This window comes from Lucilia sericata, unplaced genomic scaffold, assembly GCF_015586225.1.
Source record: "Lucilia sericata isolate MDLA Ls3-8-SP2 unplaced genomic scaffold, ASM1558622v1 Contig000394F_arrow, whole genome shotgun sequence".
NCBI lineage: Eukaryota > Metazoa > Arthropoda > Insecta > Diptera > Calliphoridae > Lucilia > Lucilia sericata.
Genome location: NW_023994412.1, coordinates 268,888 through 281,850, shown reverse-complemented (window position 1 = coordinate 281,850; position 12,963 = coordinate 268,888). Strand labels below are relative to the sequence as shown.

The following is a 12,963-nucleotide window of genomic DNA, read 5'->3' as shown; positions in this document are numbered from 1 at the left end:
TTTAAGAATATTGCAAGTTTGTTAAAAATTTTTTTTTTTTAGTCCGAGTTGGATTCTTTAACTTTGTCCAAACAGGAATTGGAAAATATTTTGGATATGTTGCAAGATAAAATCCATCGCTTGGAAGCTCAACGTAATGCTACGCGTGTTATGGAGGAAAATCAACAGGCTAAATTGAAACAATCGACTGAAATGAAAATGGATCAAGTTAAGAAGTAAGTACGAAGTTTTAAAGTTATTTCACAAGTTCGGGAAAGCATAATAGTTTTCCATCGGGTTTCGGTGTTAAAGGAAGCGTTGGTTTTCGACATTTTCCGAATAGAAGTTGCCTTTGACTAACTAACTACTAACTAACTAACACTAACTAACTAACTAACTAACTAACTAACTAACTAACTACTAACTACTAACTAACTAACTAACTAACTAACTACTAACTAACTAACTAACTAACTAACTAACTACTACTAACTAACTAACTAACTAACTAACTACTAACTAACTAACTAACTAACTAACTAACTAACTAACTAACTAACTACTAACTACTAACTAACTAACTAACTAACTAACTAACTAACTAACTAACTAACTAACTAACTAACTAACTAACTAACTAACTAACTAACTAACTAACTACTAACTACTAACTAACTAACTTAACTAACTACTAACTAACTAACTACTAACTAACTAACTAACTAACTAAACTAACTAACTAACTAACTACTAACTAACTAACTAACTAACTAACTAACTAACTACTAACTAACTAACTAACTAACTAACTAACTACTAACTAACTAACTAACTAACTAACTAACTAACTAACTAACTAACTAACTACTAACTAACTAACTAACTACTAACTAACTAACTACTAACTAACTAACTAACTAACTAACTAACTAACTAACTAACTACTAACTAACTAACTAAACTAACTAACTAACTAACTAACTAACTAACTAACTAACTACTAACTAACTCTAACTAACTACTAACTAAACTAACTACTAACTAACTAACTAACTACTAACTAACTAACTAACTCTAACTAACTAACTAACTAACTACTAACTAACTAACTAACTAACTAACTAACTACTAACTAACTAACTAACTAACTAACTAACTAACTAACTAACTAACTAACTAACTAACTAACTAACTAACTAACTAACTAACTAACTAACTAACTAACTAACTAACTAACTAACTAACTACTAACTAACTACTAACTAACTAACTAACTAACTAACTAACTAACTAACTAACTAACTAACTAACTAACTAACTAACTAACTAACTAACTAACTAACTAACTAACTAACTAACTACTAACTAACTAACTAACTAACTAACTAACTAACTAACTAACTAACTAACTAACTAACTAACTAACTAACTAACTAACTAACTAACTAACTAACTAACTAACTAACTAACTAACTAACTAACTAACTAACTAACTAACTAACTAACTAACTAACTACTAACTAACTAACTAACTAACTAACTAACTAACTAACTAACTAACTAACTAACTAACTAACTAACTAACTAACTAACTAACTAACTAACTAACTAACTAACTAACTAACTAACTAACTAACTAACTAACTAACTAACTAACTACTAACTAACTAACTAACTAACTAACTAACTAACTAACTAACTACTAACCTAACTAACTAACTAACTAACGACTAACTAACTAACTAACTAACTAACTAACTAACTAACTAACTAACTAACTAACTAACTAACTAACTAACTACTAACTAACTACTAACTAACTAACTAACTAACTAACTAACTACTAACTAACTAACTAACTAACTAACTAACTAACTAACTAACTAACTAACTACTAACTAACTAACTAACTAACTAACTAACTAACTAACTAACTACTAACTAACTAACTAACTAACTATACTAACTAACTAACTAACTAACTTACAAATATTTAGTCATAGTCTTCCCTTATTCCAAACTCTTCAATAAACCTTCATAAATCCATAAATATCTAATTTTCTTACTTTTTTCTCTTTGCAGACTTAAAGACATGCTCAAACAGAAACCCAACAATGAATGCCTTAAAGAAGAACTCAAAAATATAAGTGAATCTCTCGATAATGATCGCAAACAATTTGAGGATTTAGAATTTCAATATTTAGAAGAAGAGTCCGAATGGCATGCATATCACGAAGAATTGAAAACCGAAGAAAAAATGTTAATACAACAAATAGAGGAAAAAGAAAAGGAAATACAAAATTTACAAAGTCCCACCAATAAAACAGCAGCTACACAAAATAACAACAACCATAAAGCCAGTGATATTACAAATTCTCCCAGAAATAAAACTAACAAACTCAATTCTTCCTTATTACAAGATAGTCTACTTAATAAACCCTATGACATAGGAGAAGCTATAGGTATAATGTCTCAATCTTTATTTGGTTCGGCGGAAATGTTGTGTCCCAAACGTAACAACGATAATGATATCATGTCGAAAAGTGTTAATGAAAATATGTTTTTCAATAATAAAATTGAATTTGGCAGCTCTACAACAACGGCAACTAGCAGTACTCCCAAAAGACAACCACAATTGCAAATAGTTAATATAGATGATTCACAGCTAACAGCCTCCTATAAACAGGAGAGTATTTCCAAATCCTGTGAATCTTTTACACAAGCAGTACGCTGTAATCTATCCTTGGGTAGTGATGATTTTGAGGTAAATCCTTTGGAAAAACGTATACCCTCTCAAGATGATATCGATCGTATATCGAAGGTAACCACTGATGCACCCATATCATCGCAAGGAGCTACCACTAAAATATTCGATTCAATTAAGGAGATAGAACGTAATCGACAGCTATTATTGGCGCAACAAGGTAAATTTTAATGTTATTTAATAAATTATTTTTAATTGAGAAAATTTGTTTGTTGGTTTTTTATAGGTCATCATGTCATCGAACATGAGCGTCAAAAGATGAATGACCTAAAGAAGAAAATACACAGCGAAGCACGTGCTCAATATATTTCTATGTTTAATAGAAATAGTACTGAGTAAGTAATTTTTTTCTATTAACTATTATCTTATTTATACAATACAATTAGTATGCTAAAAGTATGAATGCTGATATGTTGTTTTCCTAAGTAAGATTGGCATGCGCTTGTTTGAAAAAAAATATATTTAATTATTTATTTAAAAGCTGTTAATTGAATATAAATACTCGTACCTATAGATGAATTATTAATTTATTACCGCAATTGTGTTAAGTGCTTCGATGATTCAAAGTCTGGTTTTATTGTTTACAAATGTAAAGGTTTATAAACTTGTTTATTTTAATGGAATATAGTTAGGGGGCTTTTTATCATACATTTGTTTTCGAAATCCTTGGAACTATTTATTGACTTTAGCAAATTCTTATTGATAAATTAATGAGTGAGAGAACAGGTTTAAAATTTAATTTGAATTTTAAGTTTATTTGATAAACATTGAAGTTTAAGAACATTGTTTGAGATTAAATGCCAATTTACATATATTTTGAAATCTATAGAAGCAAAGTAAGCGATCTTCACTTTTATAATATTTAAAATAAATTTGTATCTAATTTAAAGAAAGGTTAAAACAAATTCATATAAGGTTTGCTGACAAACTCCAAACAAAAAAAATTATAAAATAGAGTTTCCTACATTTCCTTCTATACCTGAGATTTCTGTTATTTTCACAATATTTACTTGTTATTACATTTGTCAATATTTAAAAAATTTCATTAACATTTTGAAACTTCTGTTTTCAAAATTTTCAAATTCAAAAACAAACTTAAATTATACAAAATTATAATTCTCGCTATTTAGAGTTTAATTTAACAGCATTAAAAACTTTTCGAACATAAGTTCGAATTTTCGAAAATAAATTTTATTCAAATTTTCAAGTTTGAAATAGAAAAATTTAAGAAATTGGCCTCATTAAAAATAAAACCATATTTTTATGAATCCCCTTGATATAGAGATAATATTCAGAGATTTTAATTTTTTGCATGAAAAACATTTAAAAAAAATTTCGAACTTAAGTTCGATTTAAAACACCTTAAATTCCGAAACCTCTTGAAATACACTTTAAAATGCATGAAAGTTATGGATTATTTTCAAAATTTTCAAATTCGAGATTAGTTAGAATTTTCTAAAATCTATTAAATGCCTATTAAAATTAAAGAAATCGTTTTATGATTGAATTAGCTTTCAAAATTTTTCGAACATTAGTTCGAATTATCAGAAATCTATTAAAAACTTTAAAAATATACAAAAGCATTTAGCAGATTTGTAATTAATATTACTAACATTCAAATGTTTGACCTTTGACAACGTTATTGAAAAGGTTAACAGTTAGTTCTTCATTCGTGTAAAATGCTCTAAATCATTTTTCTAACAATTCAATAACTATATTACGATTTATAGTTCGAAATATTCAAACTATGATGGGGGAGCACAACTACGTTCCTGCTGCTGCAAATCAAATGAAAATTTACATTTCAATTTAGCCATAGAATTGTATATCTTTAAGCAAATTGAACAAAAAAGACTGAAAACGCCAAATGTGTAGATGACATCAATGAGTAAATAAACAAATGAACAAGTAAACAAATATGCCGACATTATTATTTTTATTTAAACAAAAAAATATAAAAAAAACATCTTTATTTAACTACTATCAATCTTAAACTACTAAAGTCTGGCTCATAAACAAAGTTTATATGTTGGCATTGTTTTTAATGAATACAACAACAAAGGCATTTGCAACAACAACAACAACTACTACCATAATAAATGTAAACAAATAACATGATTGTTGTATGTGCATTTGGAGATTAAGATAACAAAAAAAAAAAAAACACTCACACAAAATTTACTTGGAAATCAATGACACTTTTTTGTGCTCATTTACAGGGATGGGAATTTTTATATGTTATTAAAAATATTTTTTTAATTAATTTTGTAGTTCTTTTAGGGTCCTAACTTCCTTTATCATGAAGCTATTAATCGTTTATTTTTTGGTTTACTAAGCAAAAAATTTCTATAATAAACCATCAATAACTTTATTAAGTGCTTATGAATACGGGGATAAGAGATTAAGAAGAAAGAAGAAGAAAAGCAGCACTTAATTCAATGTAAAAAATATCATTCAAAAACGCAAATGAAAGAAATTTTGCGCTTTTGAATGCTGAATTTTGGGCCAGCCTGCGATCTGTTTCCCACAGAATATAGATTTTTTACCATTACATATACTTTTTCCATCAATACTGCGCCTTCATTGTTTTATATCAGTCATTTGATCAGTTCTTCTCATTTCAATGAGTTTCCGACAGACAATTTGCGATCGAAATCATTGCTTGATCAGTTTTAAACAAAATACTTTTAAAACGGTTTCCAATAGAATATTTCGCAATCAAAATAAAATATATAACCGCGTTTTTTTTTTCTTGTGTAAACTTTGATTAAAAGACGTCTGATCGTTTTGATGAATAAACTTTTTATATTGAGGTTGTTGTTGTTGCAACAGCTTCTGTATTTAGGTCCAAGTCAAGAAATTGAGCTACTTCTACAGGGTAAAGCCATAAATCTATTGGGCTAAGTAAAGTAGGTTGAGCTGGACAGTTGAATATGTGGTGGGTATCATGGGGCCCCTGTCCACATGCCGAGCATATATTGGGGACGGCAAGGATTATGCGGGACCAGAAGGCGTTGAGCCTGTTGCTTCATCCCGTTTTCAGTTGTTCTAGAGCAACTCTGGTCTTCCGCGGCAGATTCTTCTCTATTTCTACTAAAATGACATTCATACTGTGACCTGAAACCGCGGCATTCATGGCGTCTCTATAAATGTCGTTCGAGGGATCCTGCACATGTCGTTCAAGGGATCCTTCGAATGATCTCCTTTTATACTCGAATATCTATCCAGGCATGCCTCGGGGGATCATTTAACTGTGTGATATTAAAGTTGGGATGACTTCTGAAATGACATCCCAGGAGGAACTGTTTATGCAGCCTGACATTATGTTCCTTTACTTGGAAGACCTTTGTTTCCTCGTGTAGGTGGGACTCCGAGGTTATTTGCATGCGGTCCGTTACAGTCCGTAGGATAGCATTTTGGAAGCTTTGAATATTTCTCCACTGGGTATCACTCAGCAAAGGAAACCACACTGGAGCGGCATAATTGACCATTGATCGGCCAATTGCTTTATAGGTAACCAAAAAGGGTTCTTTGTCCATTCCCCAAGTGCTAGCGCTTTAAGGACCATGTTTCTACTTCGCAATCATTGCATAATTGCAGTGGCATTAGCTGGGTTTATATTGATCGAAACGATCAGTTTCTCACTCAATAAGTACTTTCATTAAATAATTTATTTATCGGTTTCTTGACATTTGCTTAATTTTCTATCTTTCAATCTGTTTACTGTACAAAATTTGCTTACAGTTATCTTTAGAAAATTATACGATCAGTTTTTCTATAGACGTTTTTTCATCAAACTTTGCGATCACAAGGAAAAAGCAAGACTGTGATAAGTTTCTCTCGGAATACTTTTTTTATACCAATAGAACGAAAATAAGACTGGGTGATTAGTTTTGCATTTTTCAATCAGTTTCCTATAGCAATTTTGTAATTGAAACGAAAAGCAAGTCACTGTTAGCACTCTATTCAAGGAATTAAAATTTTGATCAGTTTTTGATAGAATGTTTTATTTAAGAAATATTGATGGTTTGTCAAAAGATCAGTTTTCAAAAAATAACTTAACATAATGTGCGATCAAGGTTCTACAGAAGACATTTGATTAGTTTTCCATTTTCAATCAGTTCTTTAAAAGCAACTTTTCGAACAGTTTTTAATAGGAAATTCTCTGTTCAAAACAAAGATATAAAACCGGGATCAGCTGTCTTTAGAATTTTATTTAACGTTTTTCGATATAATAGTTTTGATAAAAAAACATCTATAAAAGATCAGTTTTCCTACCTTTCAATTAGATTAAAATGATCAGTATGATACCAAATAAATACGATCGAATCCAATTTTACATACCTGAACTTTACTCAATTATTGTTTATTTGTTGTTGTAGTTGTTGTTGAAGTGTTCTCTACTTTATTGGGGGGTTTCCAATAATGAGAGGGAGACACATGGTATGGATTAAAATGACAGTATGTGATGTTAACTAAGCTTGAGTTTGTCGATTAATGTTCAATATTTTCTGAAACGTAAACGAGTAAAGTGGTTACAAATTGGGAAAAAATTATATTACTATAAAGTAAAAATAATCACGTGCATTACAAAAAGAAAATTTGAATGCTGTTTTCATAATTAATTACAAAAATTGGAAAATATTCAATAAAGAAAAATTTTAATTAAAATCAAAAACAAATATTAATATTAATTTTTTATCTATATAACGATATCAAAAATAAAACAAAATAATATTGTGTTTGCATTTATGACAGCAACAACAAAACGTTAAAAAAGCTTTCAGAGAGATAAGAAATGTGCTACCGTTATCAGTCAACAACAACAACAATAACAAAAAACAAACAAAATTATGTGCTCAAATCTATATCGGCTGAATTAGAGCTGTCTCCCCTTTAGCTCCTCGATTTTAGTGTATTTGTAAAACATTGGTTTGTTTGTCAGTGTTTACTCCCTCACCTTTGTATAGTCAATTGTCAACAATTGTCATCATACGCTCTTTTATAAACATTACTCATACAATAATATATGGACTAGCTATAGCTGCTCTAGCTGCATATTTATTCTGTAGAAAAAATGTCTTTTATTATGCTTCTTTCGATTTCTAGATGAGTTTTTTTGTTCATTATTCAATTGGTTTTTATTTTTTGCGGTCTTTACTACCTTTAGTCAGTCCTCTGAGGGAGAGACATGTGCATTTAAGTTTTTTTTTTTAATTTTTTGTAATAACGAGTATTTGCGGAATAATAAAAACAATAACAAATCATGGATAAATTTACTTCAATACTTTGCTGGTAAAAAAAATTTTATTATTTCTTTAAAAAGACTTATTTTAAATGTTAATTATGTTTATTTTATTGGATCACTTAATTAATAATTATTTTTTTTTGCATTTTAGTGGCATTAACACTGAAAGTGAATCTCAATTATCGACAACACAACGATCAGCTCAAAAAACCCAACAACAACAAAAAGAACAACATCAAAAGCAGCAACAAGAACACCCACTAATGGACAAAGAGAATCAACCGAATGTTGAGAAATTATTGCTGGTAACAACAAAAAATTCTCAAAATTCTAACAACAAAAATGATGATGAATCTTTGGGTCAGGTAAGCAAAAAAAAAAAAATAATAAGAAAACAAAAATAAAATATTTATAAACAATTCTCACATTAACGGCCAATAAAATAGCAAAATATTTTGCAAACCAAATTTACCTTATTACATCAAAAAACACACACGTTTAAGAAAAATATAATGAATTTTTTACTGTTATATAAACAATATCAAAATTTTCAACGTGCAGTTGAAAAATCTTTATAGTAAAAAAAAAACTTATTTTATATTTACAGTAATAGTAAAGTAATTAGCACAATTAATTAAATTGTAATATAATTTTGAAACAAAATTTAGCCTTGATAATACACTTTACATACCGAGTAAAATAAGCATAATTCGTAGAACTATAATTTTACAAACAACTATGTGACCTTATTAAAGAAAAAAAAATATTTATATATTAAATAATTCCAGCTGAAGTATTTACTAATATAATTATCACAATTTAATAAAATAAACAAATTTTGAAACGACTAAGAAAATATTTCAAGCAGACGGAGTTGATTAAATTTTAATTAAATATAAATTGATAAAATTTATAAGATTATCAGCATAACATGTTTTTTTCGATAAGCATAAGTTACTAATGACTCAAAAAACAATACTGTGATAACAGATCAGTTTACTATAAATATAATAATTTCGAGTACCTTTAATAAATACAATTTAGAACCTTTTAAATGGAGGTTTCTTTCGATTTCGAATGCCGCCCAGAATTTGCCCAGACTACGTTCAGTTTCTCACCGAATAGTTTTATTAACAGATTACTTCTTCAATCAGTTCTTTATAAAAAAAAAACATTTCAAAACTAAATATACCTCGCATCATTCACTTCTTCATTCGGATATCTATAGAAGATTCGAAATTAATGTTTTTGGAATACGTTTTTGATCACCTTTTAACAGAATACTTTTTCATAAACAACTTTTTAAATGGTCTATAATTTATAAATTTCCGATCAAAACGTAGATATTAAACCGCGATCAGTTTCTTATTGTTTTCTATCATTTCTTTATAGTGTCCGACCGAACGTTTGGGTACGGAGTTCGGTAAAAAGTGAGGTTCGGTCAATGTTCGGTGTTCGGCGAAATTTTGACCGATCGCCGAACTTTTTATAAAATGTTTTTTTTTTATCATAATTTTTATATCATCAAAAAGTTTTAAAAATGCTGAAAATCTGTTTACAGAAGTTATCATACATCCTGGCTGTACAATAAATTTCGGATATACATAGGTACAAACGACTTTTTAACCGTTAGTTTTTTCGGCTGATTTGAAAAACTGTTATCCAGAAACTGATTAAAAAGCTAAGAAAAGTGAAACATTTAATTTGAATTATCTAGTTTCGATTATAAATCTTTGATTTCATTTGTAACATTGAAATTTTCTAGGTTCTTACTCTCAAACGATCTAGACATGTCTGTCAGTCAGTCTCTTGAAAGAACGATAGTACCTAAATTATTGTTGCAGTTTGATTGGTATTCAAAACGGACAAAATTGGTTTACATTTGGACATGGCCTCCATATAATGTTCGCTTTAGTAAATTACTAACGTTCATAACAGGCTTAAAAATACTAGTATTTTTATGAAATTATACTTAATTTTTTTTATGAACCAAGATTTCATATAAATTGGCAAATTGAAATTTGCGAATTGTGTTAAGTATTGTATATATATTTTTTATTTTTTTAAAAACTAATTTTACTGATTCGATAAAATTCATTTTGATTTCGATACATATTTAAAACGAAATTTTGATCACATTGGATCATAATATCATGTATAACAATATTATGATAAATACAAAAATATCATGATGAAATATTTTGACGGTATTTAATCATATGATATTTTAAAATTGTTACAATAACGATAATATGTTTAGACTACGATTATAATTTTAATCATAATATGTTGCTCTTAGAACATGGTTATCACAACCATGTTTTTTCTCAGCATGCTCTTACAGATAATTACATCATTGTCAATAAATCGTTTAAAAACCAAAAATAAATAAGTATTATTTTTCATTTAAAAAAAGATCGTGTTCACCGAACTTTGAAAACCGAACAAAGTTCTGGTTCGGCCGAACTTTCAAATTTACCGAAGTTCGGGTTCTTTGTTCGGTACCGAACGAAATTTTGAGTTCGGTCGGACTCTATTTTTTTATAAACTATGTCGTTGGGTTTTGAATAGAACAGTAAAAAGAATCCTAAAGAAGGTTTAACGATCGAAGAAGGTTTAACGAAGAAAATATAGATCACAAGGATAAAAGTACGCTATCAATTTCCCAAAATACACTTTTTTGAGTATATTTTATCGAAATACTTTTTCTAACAGTTCTTAACAGACAACTTTTTGAAAAGTTTTTTATAAACAACTTTTTTAATGGTCTACAACTTACAAGTTTGCGATCAAAACAAAGATTTAAAACCGCGATCAGTTTCCTATAGACTTTTTTTGATCAGTTTTCCAAAAAATTCGCTTTCTATCGTATCTTTATAAACTATTTCATTGAGTTTTGAATAAAACAGTAAAAAGAATCCTAAAGAAGGTTTGACGATCAGTATTCCACTTTGCAATTATTTTTCTAAAGAAAATATAGATCAAAAGGAAAATAGAAAGACTGCGATCAGTTTTCCAAAATACACTTTTTTGAGTAAATTTTATCGAAATGCTTTTTCTAATAATTCTTAACAGAGATAACTTTTTAAGTTTAAGTTTTTTATGAACAACTTTTTAAATGGTCTACAATTTAAAAGTTTGTGATCAAAAAGTATTTTTAAAACCGCGATCAGTTAGTTTCCTATAGACTTCTTTTGATCAGTTTTCCACAAAATTCGCTTTTTATCATATCTTTATCATATCTTTTAGATCAAAAGGAAAATAGAAAATTTTATCGAAATACTTTTTCTAACAATTCTTAACAGAGATAACTTTTTAAAAAGTTTTTTATAAACAACTTTTTTAATGGTCTACAATTTAAAAATTTGCAATCAAAACGTAGATTTAAAACCGCGATCAGTTTCCTATAGACTTCTTTTGATCAGTTTTCCACAAAATTCGTTTTCTATCAATTCTTTATAAACTATTTCGTTGGGTTTTGAATAAAACACTAAAAATAATCTTAAAGGAGGTTTAACGATCAGTATTCCACTTTTCTAAAGAAAATATAGATCAAAACGAAAAAAGAAACTCAGCGATGAGTTTCTCAGAAAACACTTTTTTTGAATAAATTTTATTGAAATTCTTTTACAAACACTTCTTAACATACAACTTTTTAAAATGTTTTGAAAATATCATTTATAGATCATATCGTGGTATTACGACCAGCCTTCCATAAAAGACATTAATTTAATTTTCCACAAAAAACTTTCCTATAAATCAATCAATAAACGATTTATAGATCGTCTTTAAAAAGATCAGTTTTCAGCGCGAGCATTGTTAACAGAATTCTTTTAACAGTACACTTTATCAATTAGTTAATTATAAACTACTTTTCAAACTGTTCTTAGTAGAAAACTTTTTAAAAAGTTTCCAATAAATCATTATTAGATTTAAAAAGTTTCCAATAAATCATATTACGATCAACCTTCCATAGAATAAACGATTTATAGATCAGTTTTAAATAGATCAGTTTTCAACGTGATCAGTATTCACAGAAGTCGTTTAACAGGAAACTTTATCAATTAGTTCATTATAAACTACTTTTCAAACAGTTTCCAACAGAAAATTTTGCGTTCAAAACAATTGTAGATCTGGTTTCATTAAAAAATGTTTCATTAAAAACAAAAACAAAAAAAAAATGCTTTGCGACCAGTATTGCATAGGAGTCTTCTTAATTAGTTTTTCGCACAACATTTTTTAATAAAATCTTTGGAGAACTTATTGATCAGCTATTTTAAAGAACGCTTTTTAATTAGTTCTTTATAAAGGAATTTGTGATTCTTTCTTTCACTTTCCCATATAATACTTTATATGAAAGAGTGTTTTATAAATGCGATCAGTTTAACACCAATGATTTTCAGGCAGATCATTTTTCGATCACTATTTCACAAGAAATTTATTTTGCAATATGTTTTTTTAAATCACTTTTCTATTACTTTTTTATAAAACTTTTTGATCATAATGAAAAATTGGGACTACGATCACTTTTTCACATAACTTATTATACCCTACACCACCATAGTGGGGAGGTTATTATACGTTTGTGCTGATGTTTGTAACGCACAAAAATATTGGTCCTATACCCACCTTAAAGTATACCGATCCGTGTTTTTCGGCCCAATGACGAAGCCTATTGAAAATGGTTGAAATCGGTCCATTATTTCACCTAGTACCCATATAACCCTACCCCCCGAAAAGGGCTTTTGAGTTCATAATTGTGTTAAATATTGTAGTATATCTACAAAAATCGGCAAAACTTAGTTCTATATACGTCTTAATAATACTACCGATTTTCGTAATTATCGGAATTTATTTGACCCTAGCCCCTATACAAAGTCCCCTTCAGAAAATGACTTGAAGGTCAATAATTCACTAATAAACACTAGTATCTCGATGAAATCCAGCATACAGAACTCTAATGTAAACGTAA

General features: G+C 28.3%; 1 protein-coding gene across 3 annotated transcripts in view; it reads left to right on the top strand.

The window, feature by feature from the left end:
* LOC119604450 (pleckstrin homology-like domain family B member 1) overlaps positions 1-12,963 on the top strand; it is a 53,041-nt gene that overhangs the window by 32,223 nt on the left and 7,855 nt on the right. For all 3 annotated transcript variants that reach the window (XM_037957067.1, XM_037957068.1, XM_037957069.1), the window contains exons 4-7: positions 43-215; positions 2,062-2,903; positions 2,970-3,078; positions 8,143-8,356. In XM_037957067.1, the coding sequence (XP_037812995.1) occupies positions 43-215; positions 2,062-2,903; positions 2,970-3,078; positions 8,143-8,356 (1,338 nt within the window). The remainder of the gene's footprint in view (positions 1-42; positions 216-2,061; positions 2,904-2,969; positions 3,079-8,142; positions 8,357-12,963) is intronic.